The sequence below is a fragment of the Phoenix dactylifera genome, chromosome 9 (assembly GCF_009389715.1).
Source record: "Phoenix dactylifera cultivar Barhee BC4 chromosome 9, palm_55x_up_171113_PBpolish2nd_filt_p, whole genome shotgun sequence".
Taxonomy (NCBI): domain Eukaryota; kingdom Viridiplantae; phylum Streptophyta; class Magnoliopsida; order Arecales; family Arecaceae; genus Phoenix; species Phoenix dactylifera.
This window is the reverse complement of record NC_052400.1, coordinates 2126093-2145925: the sequence shown is the minus strand read 5'-3', so window position 1 is coordinate 2145925 and position 19833 is coordinate 2126093. Positions and strand designations below refer to the sequence as shown.

Here is a 19833-nt window from a genome sequence, read left to right as displayed (position 1 = left end):
TTAGCTCAAATGGCTGCAAACTGAGTTTAACCCTGGGGATGAAATAATCCTTCGATCAGAACAAACATATATCCAAATTGCAAAAACTAAGCTCAGCCCTATTCTCTTTGAGTTCTGTTTTCTTTGGTTGAAGCTCTCCAAGTTTCACCCTGAGTTTCGTCGTAGTGACCATTTAAGATACCTGAAACATATCAATTGCTCGGCCCAGAACACTGCTCATAGCACTACCACGGTTAGATGTGGATGCCTTGGGGGACTGCTGGTTGGCCGACCTGCCGTTATGCTGATGGCCCACCCTATTGACCCCGAATGGCTAGAGGGGCGTAGAGTAGACAATTTGATTGTCCCAGAAGAGCGGAAATGGGATGAGGACTTTGTTAGACGAGCCTTTGGTGAGCAGCTGGCTGAGCGGATGTTGGCGGTGTCGCTTCCGATGGATGTGGCTGAGGACGGAAGGGTGTGGGGCTACACTGGCAGACCAAAGGTGAGCACGAAGGGCCTATTGGGGCTAGTGAGAAGGACGTCGGCATGACAGATTGAGGGGGGATGGATCTGGTGGTTGCGCATTCACCCCCGAGTGGCTCTATTTGTTTGGAAAGTTGCTTGGGGGTGCTTGCCCATTAGAATAGTGCTAGCTCGGCAAGAGGTTAGCATTCCTCCAGGTTGCTAGGCTTATCGTGAGGCGGAGGAGTCTATCTTTTATATACTTTTCGGCTGTTAGCGGGTTGTCCAGATTTGGGAGTGTGCCTCGGCTTCCTTTGGCCTGATATAGCGGTAGACTTTGATAGAGGATTTCTCGATCTTTTTGAAAGATTTCTTTCGGAGGCCTGCCTTTGTGGAGCAGGAGATTGGAGCGGCCTATTTGGTTTATCACTATTGGCTAGATAGGAATGCTCGAATTTTTGAGGACAGAGGAGCACATTCGAGGCTGGTGGTGGACATGGCACTTCTTATGCGGCGGAGGTCCTTGGCGTTATTGCATCGTTGTTCCTTGAGTTGGCTAGAGAAATCTGGAGTTCTCATTTCGCTCTTGTATCATCCAGAACTATTGTCGTCTCCTAGGATCCTCCACGTACCCTCCGGTTTTCTTAAGGTGAACTTCGACGACAGCGTTAGTGAGGAAAGGGGTAGTGGTGCCGGATTTGTTATCAGAGATCAGAAGGCTAGATTTATGGCGGCTGGAGGCTGATGGATATTAGATCAGATTGTGGTCGGTGCTGAGGCTAGAGCCGCGTGGGAGGGTGTCTTCCATGCGAGGCGAGTGATGGGCACGAACCGTATTGTCTTGGAGGGGAACCCAGCCACAGTGATCTAGTGGAACTAGAATTCGGATCGTACTACCGATGTGATACGTCTGATATATGACATCAGTAGTCTTTTGGAGCTGTGTTTTCTATCGGGCTACCTATGTCTTTAGAAAGGCAAACTATATGGCAGGCCATATGGCATCCTTTACGGCTCATCACTCTAAAAATTTTATTTAGGATAATCACGTCTCGGTCCCATCTCCTATGTATTTTTTTCTTCTTTTCGACTTTATAGGCTGCACCCACACTCATTATGTGTGAGCTGCCGGTGTACCAAAAAAATAGCACTACCATGGTTACCTAGAAGACTATGCTAGGTACATTGCTTCTTAAGCCTCAACAACCCTGATAACTTGTACATTGAAAGCCTTATGAACTCAAAAGTTCGGATGATTGCCAGAACAAGCTAAATACAGTACAAACAAAAGGCTGATCTGGCCAAAACCTGAAACTAGCAAGAAAAAAAAAAAAATCACAGCGTACGATATCCCCTTAAGCCAACTTTGAGGTCGCTCCCATATATCCTACGTACTAAACTAACATGAGTACTTGACGAGGGATTCGACTCAAATCCAAGTGCCACTGAGCAGCGGCCTGGAGGATGCCGCATCTCCAAACATCTCCATCAAATCCGAACACTTCTCCTCCCGCTCTCCCTCCGTCTCGAGCTCCAGGCCAAGCTCCTCATCTATATCATCCGACGCCGATATGAGCAAGAACTCGCACCCTTCATAATTCAGGAAATCCGGGGGGTCCGCCGGACCGAAGCGTAGCTGCCCAAGCTGGCCCTGGAGGTGGGCAGGGAACACGGCCCTGCGCTTGCTCTGGAGGCCTCTGAAGTAGGCCGTGCTGCTCTTCTGCCCGGGATTCTTTATTTGGATGACGAAGGAGCCCTCACGTTCAACGTTGAGACACTCCTGGGGCTCACCGTCGGCATCCTCTGGGGGGAATTCGAGCTTGTACACGAGGTGGGTATGCGTCTTCCTGCCTGCCTCGTGCCTCAGGATGCGGTAGATGCCCTCTGCAAGGGCTCTTGCGGGAGAATTGCGGCGGTGCCCACGGGTGGCAGTGTCGTACTCCTCTGGATTCATGTTTTCAAACAAGAATGACAAGATGAAGAGAAACGGTATAATTAATGATTTGAGTTGCTCACAAACTGCCTCGAATGCTAGTACTAGTGAAGGATGATTCAAGTATATATGCGGCAATTCAAGAAGGATGATCTGCTAGTATGATTCAAGAAATCATTTTATCTAGGTAACGTACGTACCTCCTTTTAGAGCCGTTTTTATGTCTTCCACCTTCGTAGTCACGATCTCCACAAATCCCCAGTAAGGACGGCTTCTCTTGCTCGGATCTGGTAAGCTCTTCCTTCCCATGACAATAAATCGGAGCAGTGGCTGCTTTTCGATGTTCACCTCCTTCGGTTGTTGCATTAAATTAATATGCATGGATGAGAATCCGTATTACGAGTTCAAGTTGCATGACAACTACTGCTATATTCCAATTTTTCTTTTTCTTTTTTTTTAAAAAAAGAGACCACGGCTATATACATATTAAGTTCTCTATATGCTGTCACATGGATCAGTCTGCATGATCAAAGAAGATGAGAGTAGTTTCATAAATACCTCACTGCCATGGCCACCTTCAGTTCCATCTCCGACATGCTCGACCTTCTTCTGGTCACGGTCGCCTTCCTCATCTGACTTAGATCTCTTCTCGCCTTCCTTGCCAGAATCCGATGCCTGCTTCTCTTCCACTGCTCGCTCGCCAGACTCGGGACGGAGGACGATGTACAGCCTTTGCACATCATCGGCACTGTGAGCTTCTTCTCTCTCAACCTTGGGCCTATAAAAGAAGAAGATCTCTCCCCTTTCCTGATTTCATTCGCAAACAATACATTATTTCTCTTTTAATGAAGAAAGTTCTTTCTTCTTCCTTCTTTTCTTCTTCTTCTTTTTTTTGAAAAATAATTTTCCTTCCTTCCTTGTATGTAAGAAAAAATAGAGATATGTAACTAAAACAACAAAGTCAAATAAAATTCATAAGAAAATAAAAAGAAGGATTTCCTTGTTTTGAGAAACAGATAAATGTTAAATGTTAAGTTAAAAAGAAATGAAAGTAAAGGATTTCAGTTTGTGGTTTGTGTGTGTGAAGGATCGATATGAATTCCTCATGAGGCTACCTGATGGAAAGAGAAATCACCATCTTTTACCAAAAAAAAAAAATAAAGAGAAATCACCACCAAGTAATAATTAATAATAACTAGAGAAAAGGAAGGGAGGAGTTGTAGAGAGGGACCTGGATCTCCACTTTTGGTTCGGGTCTCGTCTTCATCTCCTCCCCTTGTCCCATGGCTTCTTTCCAAATTCTGCCGGACCGGACGACAGGAAAAACAGCCGAATCCCACCTTCTTAAATAAAGGTGCTCTCCCTACAAAAAAGAAAACAAAAAAAACACTCATATGTGAGACGTGGCAGAGTGCATGCAGCCATAGATAGATACGTGTCGTGATCTGCCACCCCAATAGTGGCTCGCTCCACGTCCCAAGCGTGGCCATGGTGGACGCCAGCACCGGACTTCTCCGGTTTATAACCGAACTTGAGGGTATCCAACTCATTATTGTGGCTTAACGGTAGATAGATCAAGAAAACCCGACCGAATGGCCTAGCAGATTTATTCTGCAATAGTCATGCTCTAAGATGACCCGGCCATGTTGATTGGCTAGATTCAGAGAATACTGATGGCGTGGGTTGGTGCCACCTCTTGCTTCAGTATATTTTAAGTGGAGATGTTGCCTTCTAGACAAAACATGTATATAGAGAAGTCAATGGAGCTGCAGACTGAATGGCCTTATTTGTAGCTGACTATTCTGGAGGATCCTATAGTTAGAAAGAAGAAGTTGTCTAGAGCACTTCAAAATTTGTTGTATTTTAATTTTTTTAGATATATTCAAACCAGATGTGTATGTGTCATTCTCTGCAAAAAAAAAAAATAAAATAAACATGAACATGTTGATGTTGGTCCTTAAAATTAGGGGAAATATTGTGTATCTTGCAAACGGTTCTCAAAAGGCTGAGGTATCGAAGGCAATTTGGCTCAAGCGAGCATACCGGTTCTTGACCTCCTGCGGACACCAACAAAAAATGGACTCGACACCAACGGAGAACTCCACTTTTTCATTTTTGGGGTACAAGAATGGAACACCGCATTAAATTTAAAATGACACGTAACGAAATATTGATTAAATTTTGACAGTGTTGTTAGTGAAGTCTTGACTGGACTCATAAGTAAACTTTGGACATCAATGGGCATCCAACATCACTATATTTGATATGTACGTGCATGTTTTTTGTGTTCCAAGATCACAATGCTTTGCATGTTATTTTTATGCTATGTGCATGTTGGAAAAGTGAAGGATTGTAAATTGAAGACTAGACTCAAGCAATTGAGGTGTAGTCATTAGTTAAATGCTTTACCAGTCCTGATTAATTTTCTTTAGCATCCATTTTTTTTAAATTACCTATCACTTGAGGAAGAACCCGATTGAACAGTAGTTGTCTCTTTGCTGCATTCCCTATAAACTAAATAGCCAATATTTTTAGTTGCACATACTAGAGTTATGGTTCCATAGTACCTCAATGGACATGACACCCCAGTAAAATGAATATGCAGCACACCAATAAAAGTATAGAGATAAAGAAAATGCATTTAAGAGTCAATCAAATGTTATAAGTTTTTCAAAAAATACAATACATTGTTGTATAACGAACCAGGACCTTCATTTGTATCTCTTACAAGCAATGCATCATGTAATGATCCATACCACCTATGGTCACCACCACTTTACAAATGCAAGACTTGTAATAAATTTAGTCTGAGGAGTGCATATTGGATGGCTGCAATTCAAAACACCAGTAATTTTAATTTTTTTTTGAAAAAAAAATAATCAGAATTGGAGGAAGGCTGTGGTCAAGGACAATATATACATCCAAGTCATTGCTATCAATATGCAATGACTTTACCAATTATGGAGTAAGCTAGCATCCCTCACCAGTAAACTTTGGAAGGGAAGAACTCTCGGAGAATCTGGAAATCAGAAAATTTGAAAACAAATTGGGATTAGAAAAATTACTTTCCAGGCAATTCAGTATTTATTTTTTGCGAATTTTAGGATATGTGGAGGCCAATGGGTGAGCTTTCTTTCCCAAGATGCTTGTGTTTTGTTGTTGGTTTTTCCCTTGCTTTCAAGTAAAAAAATGAGTTTGTCTAATAATACTCCATACTTGAATCCAGATAGGCTCCAAATGAGTAGTATCATTCTTTTATTTATTTTCCCACCTCTTTTTAGAGAATACAACCAAAACAAGGTAGGCTCTGCACTTATGCATTAATATGGTAGCGAGTGACCCAAATAACGTGTCTCCATCAGTGTTCACTGCGTAGCCCTCTGCATACATGAGAGCATAGCTGCTCTTCAATAAGAAGGGTTGCATTTTATGAAGGTGCAAATCACTGAGTTCTTGTGCAATGCCCAAGCAACCGATTTTGGAGTACACAACCCAACAATGGTCAGCAGAAAGAATTGTTAGCTCGGTTGACTGACATTTACCATTTAAGCCAAGCTCTTAGAGAAGTTTTAGGGTTCAAATTATGGGCATTGCTCAAGAAAAGATATCAAAAAATATCATTACTTTAATAACTCAAAAGTGCAACTAAAGAGTTGTATTCTCATTGCTTCCCTCAAATTGGCTTAGTGTCTGACATAATTAAGCACCGTAAATGGTGTAAGTCAACTAATTTACTATTTTGATCATTTGAGAGTGAGTTCTTTGCATATAGCAAGTAGGTAATTGGTACTTGGCAGGACAGGTTATTCATATTCACTTCTAAGTGTTCATCTCTTGATCCATTGCTAAAACTCTCGGAGCTCTTCTGATTCCTATGAAAAGAAAGAGGGAAGGTGAGGTCAACAAAAAAAAATTAATTCTTTAAAAAATAGATGAAAAAATAGCTTTTTCATAAAAATAAAATTCTCACATTTTAAAAAATATAATAATCTTTATGAAATATAGAAAAGTACAATTTCTACTAATTAAAAATTAGAATATTTTTTTAAAGATTTTAATTTTTTAGATAAAATAAAGTAAGATTTTTTCTTCATTAAAAGGGTCATATATATTGTACACAATTTTTTCAACAAAAATAAATGCTCAACTAATTATAAACTATTTTAAAATATATTGTTTTTATAATTAACTAAATGTATAAAAAATTATTTTTTTGGAAATCATTTGTTCATGTCCAGTTTTGCACCAAAAAAAAAAAAAAAAAAAATCTTGGTGAGGAAAAATTCAAACAAACTTTCCTTCGAAGCGGACTGCTCAGCGCTCGCCGGCGCTCCTCGGATCAAACCCTTCGACCATCAGTCGCACAGCCCGAGTCCGATAAACCCTCGGAGTTTCCAACGTTCCAACCCCCACCCTCTCTCGGTATCATCGATCCCTTCCTCGCTCCTTATCCCTTTCCTCTTCGCTTCTCCCAATTTAACTCTCAATCCCTCCCCTGGGAAACCCATCTCGTGCTCCCCTCTAATCCTTCGATACCTCTCTTCGTCATCCCCCGACAGGTATGGTACTCTTCTCTTCAGATCCGCCCATCTCTCCCACCATTGCGCGGATTCGATCGCCGGAGAATCTTCTTTCTCTACCCGAACTGAGATCAGTACTAATTTCTTTTCGTCCTGTTTCAGGATTTGATCCGAAGATGGACTCCATTATCGCTTGCAAGTCGGCCTGCTCGCCTCCTGTAAGTCGCTATGCGTTGCTTAGATTCGTTTCGTTTGTGGTCTTTAGTTCTGGATTTCGGACCTATTTGGCGGTGATGTCATTGTTCGAGATTGAAACATCCTTCCTTTAAAGAAGAATTTCGGGGCACGGTTTGCGTTAGTCCAGGAAGCCTCAGCAAGCTCGTGATTTTTTTTTTCTTTAAATCTAATTATTATTATTATTATTATTATTATGATTCTTTTGGCTTTTTCATAATTATTCCTGGACCAGTATGTCTGCTACTTTCGTGGGGTTATGGTTCTTTTTTGCTTGTTTTGCTGCTTTGATCCAAAACATTCATCTCCTTTGGTTCAATTTAAATCTCGCTCGCTGATTTACGATCCTCGCAACCTTTTATCGCTTCATGCGTGATGCTTACATGGTCGTTTTGAGTTCGTCTCGTTTTAAGCGTTTGGCTTTTTATTGAAGACCAATAGGCGACTTACAATGTTGCTTGGAATTATCGGTTATTTGAAACGTTCTTTGATTGTCAAATGCTACAGTTTTAGTATGATAGGTTTCTTCAATACATAGTTGCGTGGTGTACTGCTCATTGCTGACACTTGCTGCTGTGTTTTGGATGGCAAACCCTATATTCTGTTTTGCCTTTTATGTTATGTTTTGGAACCCTGCCTAAAGACTCACGAATTTGCTATCGTCTACCATGCATTCGGCTTATTTATCACTAGTCTAAACTCGTTATTTTTGCCAAAAGGGGTTAGTCATCAGACCAGCCAGAGGAATTAGGAGCTCACAATGTACCTTTGTAGTGCGAGATGCTCCGAACTTTCACAAGATAAGCTTTTTTCCAAGGCAAAGAGCTGCTTGTGCAAACCGGAAATCAAAGGGAAGCGGAGGAGCTCTGAATGCAACTTGCCGTGATGAGAAGATTCTCGTGGCAAATAGAGGAGAAATTGGAGTCAGGGTGATTCGAACTGCACATGAGATGGGGATTCCCTGTGTTGCTGTGCACTCCACAATAGATCAGGATGCTCTTCATGTGCGACTCGCAGATGAGGCAGTGTGCATTGGTGAAGCAGCTAGCAGCCAATCGTAAGTGATGCCTTTCATTTTTAGTATTAGTCAAGTAAGCACTATTCTTAACTGAAAACCAAATACCAAGTCTTTCTATTCTAATGTCCAGACATTTCTTTTCTGTGCTATGGCACAAAATTGTACTGTCAACTGGTTAAATGTTTTCTTTATTAACTGTTTTTCTGTCACATGTTATGTGTTCAAATGTAATTTTTCTTTGCTAATTTTTCATATTCCATCCTGTTTGACAGGTACTTATTCATTCCGAATGTTTTATCTGCTGCTGTTAGCCGGGGGTGCACTATGTTGCATCCTGGGTATGGTTTCCTAGCTGAGAATGCTGGCTTTGTTGATATATGCAAAGAGCATGGAATCAACTTTATCGGGCCAAATGTAAGTTGCCTTTCCCCAAACAGCTGGTGTATGAAACTATGATCTTTATATGGACAAAGAAAAGTAGAAGGCAAATTCTATAGAATTTCTTGATTTCCTAAACCTCCGGTTGCTAAGCAAAGGAATGCGACCACTAGGACAAGCCTAAGCTCTAGAATTTCTAGATTGTCAATTATTATTATTCTGATACTGGACAAATTTGTGCTAATTTTGTCTCAAATTCGAGTGCATTAATTTTTGAAATATCTCATAGTTTAGGCAGACTTGGTATATCTTGGAAGTAAATTTATGTGGTAAGGAGGTTACATTTGGCATTGCTTCTTTCTTGAATCTGCAGTTCCAGTTTATGCAATGAATGACAATGCTTCAGTGCTTGTGTAAGACCTTGCACCCATGTCACTCTAGAATTTCATTGGCGGTTCGAGACAGAGAGAGAGAGACAAATCCCCCCCTAGAAATTTTGGTTTCTTTAACAAATCAGTGTCTGCATAACTGTTTCATTTAATTGCAAAGGAAGGAACGACCTTTTCAAGCATGCAAAATGTAGCAATATGATTGTTCATCATGTCTCAAGAATGCCAATATATGTTGGAGTGTCCTCTGTGGTACAGATCTAATGGTGGTACTCATACATGGGATTATAATTTTTAAATATCTGTCTGATGAAACATTCAGATGAGCCCTGTAATCATATATCTTAATTTTACACCAGATCCTAAATTAAATGACTTATTGCTCTTGGAAGTGCAGTTGATGATAGAATGCTAGAATTTCCTTGTACTTCTTTTTTTTTTTTACTGTGTTGATGGGAAAATAATGGTTTCCTTGGCTTCAACGTGAGTAAAGCTATTCCTCATGATTATTTTTCCTATTAGCCTTGTAATCTTACTTTTCGGTTGTTAATAATTTAAAAATCTTTCCTTGCTTGCCTAAGATAGGACTATGAGATTTGATTGTTTGAGTATCCTTCTCCAGCCTGATAGCATTCGAGTCATGGGTGATAAATCTACAGCCAGAGAAACAATGAAGAAAGCAGGCGTCCCGACTGTACCCGGAAGTGATGGATTGTTACAGGTACACCAGCAATTTTCTGTGGATCTTGATTGGCTGTTAAATATCATGGACTGCTTCATCATCATAACCTTGATCTGTTATTATAGCTATTCCTTATTTGCATTCTAATCACTAGCACTGCTGAATGTTGCAGTCCACTGAGGAGGCTGTCAAGCTTGCACATGAAATTGGTTTCCCTGTGATGATTAAGGTATCCTGTTTTTTCAGTTTCACTCCAACAACAGTTTTTGGTTCATATAATCGTTCATGCTTAATCAAATGACATACTGAACCACAGGGTATAGAAAGTAATACCATGAGGTCAACAAAGCTTTCACATAATAGCATGGGAAGAGCTTTAGTTCTGCTAAGAAAACACCATCAGTATTTTTCATTTTATTCTTCCCTCCCATGGCATACCATGTGTTGGTAGGGGGATGTACTGCACTGACCTGATCCATGCTGGTAAGCTACTGCTATAGGGTCCATTACTGAGACTGAAAACCTTGGTCAAACACTCTTATGTCCACCTGTGTCAATGATATTGCAACTGTATTGCAACTGTATTTTCACACTAAATTAGGTTCCCGTCAACTCCCTGTGTGCTAGCTTCTAGGATTCTTGTTGAGCTATACTTTCTATTATCTGCATTTCAAGTTTGTTGAGCACTGCTATGTGCCCAGAGCCAACAGGAGTTTACTCACTGGGTGGATATAGGAACCAAAACCCTTTCGCTAACTTACATAAGTTGATCTTGGAATTGTTTCATCCATGTCATGAGTTTCTATTTTATTCTTTGTAGGCAACTGCTGGTGGTGGAGGGCGTGGAATGCGTCTAGCTCACAAACCTGAAGAGTTTGTAAAGTTGCTCCAGGTAGATCATATGCCAAATTCATGGACATTGGCCGCAAACATCTGATGGCTTGTTTCTTTTTTCTCTCTCTTGTCCTTTGGGTACATAGATTTTATTTTAGTTTTACTTAAACTAAAATCACTTAATATGTGCAGCAAGCTAAGAGCGAGGCAGCAGCAGCATTTGGAAATGATGGGGTTTACCTGGAAAAATACATCCAGAATCCAAGGCACATTGAGTTCCAGGTTAAAATGCACATATTGCTTATCTGTTATATCCTAAATTTGGAGAAATTGCTTTTGGACATGTGAAGAATGAATTGCTTCTTAGTTTTTGAAGTAGTTCAACTTAGCATCAACTTCATGGTTCACAATTTTAGAAATTAATTCATATCTTGTCTAGAATGGTACTTGCAGAGCTTCTGATTGCTGGTTTAATTTTCTATATCAGCTAAACAGCAATGTAAAGTATAAGAATATTCAGAAGCTTTCCATGTGGCAATAAATTGTTTGTTCAGTCAAGATTGGTTGTGGCTTTTTAATAGAAGAATTGCTTGTTAAATTGCTGATTTACTCTTACAACTCTGGTGTCACTGATTTACTCATTACTGTTGGATGTTTACGATATGATTTGGACCATTTCGGAACATTCTTACATGGTCAAGATTCAGGATTTAATCTGACTAAAGCAAAATTTTGCAATTTGTTGTAACATAGAAAATTATAGATATAATGAGGGAATATTAAATCAATGAATAATGGTTACAACTAAGGTTTGCCGTACCAGTCACCACCATACTGTACTGGATGTATCCTACCATATCGGTACCGAACTGGTATGCATTTTCGTACCGTACCAACACGTGGTACATCTTGCTATCTCATACCATACTGCGTACCGATACTATAATAGAATGGTACCAATACAGGGTCTGGTACTGAGACGGCGAACCTTGGTTACAACTAATAAAGGCCATTATAAAATAACTATTTGGAAGAAAACAAGAATTAATCATCTATTCTTGTGTGTGCTTATGTGTACATGCATGTCTTTCTTTTTCTACCATAGTGTATGGTCAAAAACCCAAAAATATGCATTCAATCCTTTTATTTGTAATAGCAATGAAAATTTTTGATCAAGAATATGAGATTTATATAATCAATTACTAATACAGTGTTTGCATGATTATCTGATGAGAAATATGAGAATTGCGAAATGAATAACTCAAAGAATTATGTGATTGTAAAGCTCCCATGTTTTGCTTCACAGGTTCTTGCAGACAAGTATGGGAATGTTGTTCATTTTGGTGAGCGTGATTGCAGTATACAGGTACATAATCTGTCATCATTATTTGCCTTCTATCCAGTGTTGAAAAACCTCCTGCAGATTGACCCATGATTGAATCAACTGATTTATCAGGTACAATGAACCGGAATAGTAATTGAGACGAAACATCTGATCTCTGACTTTATACTTTCCAAGCTGAATTGATAAGATGAATTTTAAATTAGTTTTTTTTTTTGAACCGTAAAATACATTTCTCTTCTTCATTTTCATTTTCTTGCAATAAAATATAGATGTTGTCATTGCATTGAAGTATAAAAGTGAAGATCCTATTCTGATTGACAGCAAACTCATTAACACTAATAGAGATGGTCATTTCCTCCATTTTTTTCCTCATCCTGCAAAGAGCCAGACATCAAATGTTCGTATTCTTGCATAAAATAGATGTTTTGTCATCCATGTTCTACATGTATGCTGCATTTTCGAGATATTTGGATACATGCTGATAATATTGACTCGGTCCAAATTGGCTTGATGAAGAATGTAATTTCCAAGAACAAAGAGAGGTCCAATGGGCTGGAGGCAATGAATGAAACATTATTTTTTCAATCTCTCTTTCCATGCCTGTTATGAGCCATTATCAGAAATCAGTCCCAGTTCCAGTTGACTCGTACTTTAGAAGCTTCTATGTGTGCATATTGTTGCACTACAAGCACATATTCTGAGACAGTTATTTTAATCTGTAGCTCAAGCTATGTGACAATGCCGTGACCAACCAAGCACCAATTTCCTGACATTACTTTGCAGAGGCAGAAAAAGGAAAATACTATAACATGACAAATATAGTGCAATAATTTGCCTAACAACAGGAACTTGCATGCCTTAATCTTGAGTAAGTATGTATAGTTATTTGGATCAACTTTGAAATCAATGCCCGCACCTTGTAAAAGTAATTCACTTGTTTAACATTCTTCTTCCACATGGATATGAGGAATATTAGTGCAAGAAATCTCCTTTTATTCTATCACTGATATGTTTTTATAGTATTCTGCAATGGTTGTAATTTATAAAGCCGTTTATTGTTCATGAACACCATACCAAGCTCTTGACATAAAGTTGACTTGTGATGTGTCTGACAGAGAAGGAATCAGAAGCTCCTAGAAGAAGCACCATCCCCTGCATTGACCCCTGAGCTACGGAAAGCTATGGGTGATGCAGCTGTAGCAGCTGCTGCATCTATAGGTTACATTGGTGTTGGAACTGTGGAATTTCTCTTGGATGAAAGAGGTTCCTTCTACTTCATGGAAATGAACACCAGGATCCAGGTATGGATGCTATCTATGGTTCATGCTTGTTTCTTCTGAAGTTGCCCAATGTTTTGCATATAAAACTTTTCCTTTTTCCCGATAAAACCAGGTAGAGCACCCTGTCACTGAAATGATTTCCTCAACCGACTTGATTGAAGAACAGGTTCGAGTTGCTCTTGGAGAGAGGCTGACATACAAGCAGGTAAACCTTGTTTTTGGAAGTTCATTATGATAATCAATTACAGCTTTATTTCATTATACATCATAATATTTGCCACCTACAGGAAGACATTGTTCTTAGAGGACATTCAATTGAATGCCGGATTAATGCAGAAGACGCCTTCAAAGGATTTCGTCCAGGGCCTGGTATTTCTCTCTTCTTGTTTGTTGAGTAGTAATCATATGGGAATAAATATTAGACACAGGTTGGATTTTGCATGAATTTTAGTATGAAATTTGGTTTAATTATCATCTCCCCCCCCCCCCCCCCAAAAAAAAAAAAAAAAAAAAAAAACCAATTTTTATGGTATGTGATTTTCACCTGCATTTTGCCTTCAAGCTTCTACTGTTTTATGGATTGCAATGATGTTATTTGATTTGTAAAGAAACTAAGTTTCATTTTAATGCTTTTGTTATGCTGATTCTTTGTCTTACCATTTTTTATTTTGGTCGACAAAATTTATTATTACATAAACAACCAGATTAAAACTTCTGATAAATTTACCTTCAGGAGCTATTTATATGATTACACTTTACTTTTGAAATTTCAGGAAAGATTACATCATACTTGCCCTCTGGAGGTCCATTTGTGAGAATAGATAGTCATGTTTATCCAGGCTATGTGGTTCCCCCAAGCTATGACTCCTTGCTAGGAAAGGTACCTGTATTTCTTGCTTGCCATTTATAATTCGCATAGCTAAACATCTTAATAAAAAACTTCAGCATAATGCTGTATATAAGGTTAATCTGCTCCTACTTTTTACAGCTATAGATTTTGCTCAATTTTTTCCTGAAAACCACTTGTAACATTCTGATAATTGTGCTCTTCATTTAGCTTATTGTGTGGGCACCAACCAGGGAAAAAGCAATAGAACGAATGAAAAGAGCTCTTGATGACACGATAATAACAGGTTAGCAGGCTTGTAATGAATTTGGTGAACTGAAGGATATTTAACATTACTTTTAGTATCTCTCGATGAATATTTTTGCATGATATATTATCATTTATAAAGTACCACACCAAGTGGATGCACCAGAATCTTTGTGACCATGTGAACTCCATTAAATGCTTTTGAGCCACTTGTAATCTGTTGGAAATGCAAGTACTTTCTTTGGCATTATCTCTTGTTATGCAGTCATATTCTTGCCTCTCCCTGCCTATCTTTTACTTTAATTTTGCATCTTCTAGTAGGTGTGCTTTTGCATGAGTTAACCAGCTTTGCCTCCGATTTTCCCCCAAATTCATGCCACTTTTCTGCATTGTTGTGCTTTGTTCTTGATGAAAGGAGAATAATATTTGCCTTATATAAAATATGTTGATCTGTAGATTTGATTATGGTACGTCGTACCGGCTTGAACTGGGCAGTACACGGCGTACCATACTGATTCGGTATCGGTACCTGATATGGGTGACGTACCAACACTCGGTATGTCAAAAAAATTCCGTGCCGTACCGTACCGACATTGTGCTAGTGTGGCACCGGTACGGGGTACAGTACCGAGACAGCGAACCTTGGATTTGGTACTTTATTTTACAAAAAGAATGTATATCTTTTCATGTGCAAGGAGAATTTTGTGATCCTCCTTGCTACCAGAATGTGGGAAGTTAGCATACAGTCTATAGTTGTAGCTGTAAGGCTTCCTTTTTCGCTACTTTGAGCCATCCTCCACTTTCACTATTTTAGTGTGTGATAATTGTGGAGAATTTGTAAGGGAGTGCACTCTCATTTTTCTGATAATTGTATTTATTTTGTGCTCCATAACTGATCATCAGTTTCATCCTTCCACAGGAATTCCTACAACCATTGAATACCATAAGTTAATTCTTGATATTGAGGTATGAAGATTCTGGATTCAATTCTGCAGGAATTTGTACCTAATTGGTCCACATAAATGCAGAGAAAATCACAAGGCGGAACTTCTAATTTCTAACTTGCTTTAAATGCGTGCATATGGAATTGCAGGACTTTAGAAATGGAAAGGTAGATACTGCCTTCATACCTAAGCATGAGAAGGATTTGGCTGCAGTGAGTATTTAATTACTCCCCTCTGCAATATCGTATCTCCATTGACATGCACCTAAGGCATACTTTTGTTTAGAAAATAAAACAGTGCTCGTTTGATGTTTAGATTAAACAGTAGGATAAACACTAGAAGTTGAGAATCTTTATTATTTCTATAGTATACAATGTCTTGAGGTGTTTTCAGTATTGGAGGATGGCTTTTTTTCCTCTGTTGTGCTGTTACCTATCATGGGTTATATCAGCTGACATTGGAAACTATAAAATCCAATTAAAGTACTTCATTCAACTTTCCACTGTTTTATGAAATTTAAGCTTCTCTCCTAAGTGGGTCATTTGTAGTCTTAGATGCACATGACCTCACCATCTTATTTGGCCTTTTATTGTATTTACTTTCAAAAGAAGAATTCATATATACAGAAGTTTAATCAGACATTAAACCGAGCTGCAAACATTCCAATGATGGTTTGAGGAATGTCTGTTAGATCCTATATAGGCATGATGCATGAAATATAGAATTACAACATTGAACACATCTTTGAACCTTCTGCAGCTTTTTATTTGTTCATGCTAAAATTTAATTCTTTTTTTTCTATATTTAGAAGAGTGTCTAAACATTTTCTTTGCAATGCAGCCCCAGAAACTAGTGCTGTCGACATCAGAGAAAGAGCTATCTGGGGTGGGTGCCTAAACATTATATTGTGTGCTTCAGTTCCTTGCAGTCCCTACAGCATTTCAATCTATACACCGTTCATTGCTTACCAGCAGAAGATTTTGACTCGAGAATAACGATAGCCTAGGCCAATTTCTCTCTCTCTCTCTCTCTCTCTCTCGCTCTCTCTCTCTCTCTTTTAATTATCTTAAATATTTGTTTCAGTTTGTCCAGGCAGTGAAGACTGACTGGAAATTGTTTGAGTGAGAAGCATAGCTTCTGCCATGGAATTAAACTTGTAGTATGATTATTGTAAGTCACGACCTAACTGAAGGTTACGTAGTTTAGAGATGTGTGGCTGCTCAATCTTGAAGTCCAATATATAGTAGTTTCAATTCTAATATTACTTAATGGCTAAAGCTTCCATTGGAAGCATTGGAGATGATGTTTAACTTTTACTCAATTATTTATTTGAGTCTCATTCGCATTGCTGCGTCAGCCTTTGTCACAGTAGCAAGTGGAATGCTTTTGAGTGAAGGGTGATTGAAGCCAAATTGTCAGAGATAGGCGAGGTAATAGTTCGTTGTAGCTGCACTTCATGATGCAGGTGGGTAATTGACTCCAAGCCTGCAAAATAAGTGCTATGATTATTAGAAGCACTGCCAGATGTTCTCTACTCTCTCTCTCTCTCTCTCTCTCTCTCTCTCTTCTTAGATTGAAAATTGTTTTTAGTCTTCCAGATACATTTGGCATCAATTGTTTGACAAACGCAGTCAAGGTGCTGTTTAGATACTCATATCTTCTGTAGTTGGTTGCTATGCTTCCACCTATAGGGTTATATCTGTATTCTGAAGTGCACCTCTCATAATTTATATCCTCTTCAAATACTTTGATGCTGGTTTAGGTTATCCATGCATCACCCTGTATATTGTGGAGGTTTGATCTGGTAGAGGAGATAGAGGAAGTTGGAGGGGCTGGAGAGGATAATATCTTAATGTGCCACACTTAGGTGTATATTCTTTTTATACATGCATGCATACATATATACCATCTTCATAATTTTAATGTGCATATCTATTTTTGTTGCTAAAGGGAAACTATCTATTTTTGTTGGTGTTGCTCTGGCTTATTTCAATAATCTTATGATAGATTGTATTAGGGGCTTAATGGGCATGGCTCCCACCTTGGTTAAAATGTCTCCACTTGGGATGTCATCCACCCGGCACGGTACACATCGTATTTTTAAACTCTAGTTTGTCTGTACGGATTGACATAGATGTTCGTATACATAGAGGCTGTTTAGTTGGTTGCAAGTCTTCTAGAATAGGTAATTATAAAACATGATTCTTTATAATAAAAAAAATAGAACTCATTTTTCAAGTTGCAACCTGTTAATTTTGATAAAACGAGTTCTATGGAAAACAAGAACTTGGTACTTCAAAAAAACTCATTCATTTTGAGTTTTTTATAAGCTAGTTTTAGTAAAACTTGACAACCAAAGAGCGTGCAAGTTACTTTTGTAGTCCCGAAGATTAAGCCAGAAATTTGGCCCGAAGCCGGGCTGCAACCAAGCCCAAACTTGGCCCGAGGCCCGACTTATCCTTGTAACAAGGGTGGTTTGTCATCTAACTAGTGCTTGCTGGAGTCGGCGCAATGGCGAGGGTAGGACCGAGCGCCATGGCATCGTAGATGGAGAGGGCTAGTGGCGAGCTAGATGGAGCAGGCTTCTTGATGCGGTGGGCCCAGGCCTCGAGGGCATCAGGGCTGAGCCTCTAGTTTAGGTATATATTAACACTTAAATTGTTATAATGTGCAAGAGGTATGATTTTTTTTAACTATTTTAAAAATACAATAAACAATATAATAAATTATAATAAATAAATGTTTTCGATAACTAAAGTTTTATTGCACATTATGCAATGAAATTTAATAATCATTAAGTAGAAATTTTTATCATTAATATTAGTGTGCATATAGCTTATATAGAATTCTGGACAAACTGAGCCTTGATATAAAAACTTCCATCATTAATCCCGGTGTTATTACACTTGGCCCACGCCATCCTTTGGGTTTTGGACGAGGGCCTTCGTTCAGCAAGCTCGGTGCACTGGGAGTTGAGGAGGGCGACGAGGTCAGAGTTAAGTCAGCCTAGTATTTATTGTATATTAAATGATGCATTTTAATGATCTAGCATGTTAATGCTGTCATTAATATCATATTAGTATAATCGGTGCTATTAAGGATGGAGGCTCTCGCGGATATAATAGATAAAATAGCCTACGGATGGCTAACTTTCCCCACCCATGACCCACCTGACCCTTTTTTTTTTTGTGTGCGCCTCACTCGCTGAAAGGGATTTCAGCTTCCTCTTCTCTCGATCGTCTTCCGAGGAACGATTCCTACTATCTATCAGCAGTCGGACATCCGATCACCGCCCTGCCGATTCTTATTTCCCTTTCATATTCGTCGCTTATCTTCTCGCTTCCTCGTCTTTCCGTCGTGGACTGCCCTCCGATTCTCCGCTTTTTGCGTTTCTTCCTTCCTTCTCCGTTTCCAAGTCTCTCCGTTCCCTCAATTCTCCGCTTATCTTTTCACTGCCTTCTCGGAATCCCCTCCGATCCGCTATCTCTAGAATTTCTCCTCTTCTTTCTTCTATTTTTCTTCTCCCGAGTTGTTCGTTTTTCTACTTTGTTCTTGAATCTGGTGCGATCCGCGTTTTCTATTGTTCCCCTTCAAGAAACCCCTCTTGCTTCTTCGAGGGAACAACCTCCTTAGATCCTCTGTTCATAGTATACACATTGGCGTATAGGAACTACCCATATATAAATCACTCCTGTATTTGGTAAGCCACTCTTGCTTCTTCTCCTTAGGCAAAGCCAAACTAGACGAGCTTCACTTATATTTTTTTCAAAAAAAAAAAAAAGGTTAAAAGCCTGACAATCTTCATGACTTGAGTATTTCGTAGTATAACTACAAACAAAGACTTCATGAAAAAAAAAAAAAAATAGAGAGTGGGGTGGGGTTGTGCAAAGGTTCTAATAGGTTAAAAGCCTGACAATCTTCATGACTCGAGTATTTCGTATCATAACTACAAACAAAGACTTTATGAAAAATACCATGGAGCTCCAATTGATGGCACTAAGACAATATCATGTGCCTGTGCGATGTTGGTGTGAAACTTCTATGATGAAACCAAATCTTCAAAGATTGCACCAATGCCTTCGTCCCAACATGGCTTGAAGACTCGTGATGGTCCAACACAAAAGTAGGTGAACTAGAGATTTCAAGCAGAAGTTTTAAAATAAATGGTGATCGTCGTATTATAGCAACCTTGTGATTTTTCTGATATAATAGTCCTTAAATAACAGGAATAACAGCCACTATTCGATGTTTTCACTGGCATAAAGTAATATTTTTAAATTAATATTTATGTGCCAGGCTAAAAGAATGTTGTCTTGATTGAAACAAACAATGCTATTGTTTTCCTGTGTTCAATCTTGAGCTCACTTTGGAATGGCATATAACAATGTTTATGATAAGCCTTATTGCATCCTTAAACAAACACAGCAAGGGAATGAAAATAAACTGGCAGATGATAGCCTGTAAAAGAAAATAATGGATGCTGAAGAGGCCTGATAAGTGGGGAAATCAGAATTCATGAAACCTGCAGCTATTTCAAATTTCCAGCATGAGCTAGCTGACTCATCAATGTTATTGTAATTTTTTTTATTTTTTTATTTTTTTTATTTTTTGTAATGCTACAGCTATTCAGCCAGTATGCCATGTGAGATACAGGGGATTATGTGACTTACACAGGTCCAATGCAATTCACAAGAGGTAAGGTTATAGTATCCTGAAGCCTTCAAAGTCCACCGTTTCGG

The 19833-nt window shown here is 39.0% G+C and overlaps 2 protein-coding genes across 2 annotated transcripts; one reads left to right on the top strand and one right to left on the bottom strand.

The window, feature by feature from the left end:
- Positions 1–1635: 1635 nt before the first annotated feature.
- LOC103713130 lies at positions 1636–3662 on the bottom strand. The gene is made up of 4 exons (XM_008799946.4): positions 3609–3662; positions 2936–3184; positions 2578–2728; positions 1636–2388 (listed from the first exon to the last, which is right to left on the bottom strand). The coding sequence occupies exons 1-4, from the start codon at positions 3660–3662 to the stop codon at positions 1874–1876; spliced, it is 969 nt and encodes a 322-aa protein (XP_008798168.2). The 3' UTR covers positions 1636–1873.
- Positions 3663–6677: 3015 nt separating this feature from the next.
- On the top strand, positions 6678–16397 carry LOC103713133 (biotin carboxylase 2, chloroplastic-like). The gene is made up of 17 exons (XM_008799953.4): positions 6678–6936; positions 7060–7115; positions 7851–8188; positions 8422–8563; positions 9539–9637; positions 9771–9827; positions 10419–10490; positions 10625–10714; positions 11739–11798; positions 12893–13078; positions 13170–13262; positions 13345–13426; positions 13831–13937; positions 14115–14190; positions 15070–15116; positions 15244–15306; positions 15935–16397. Exons 2-17 carry the CDS (start codon positions 7074–7076, stop codon positions 15989–15991), a joined length of 1611 nt encoding a protein of 536 aa, XP_008798175.2. The 5' UTR covers positions 6678–6936; positions 7060–7073; the 3' UTR covers positions 15992–16397.
- Positions 16398–19833: the final 3436 nt, after the last annotated feature.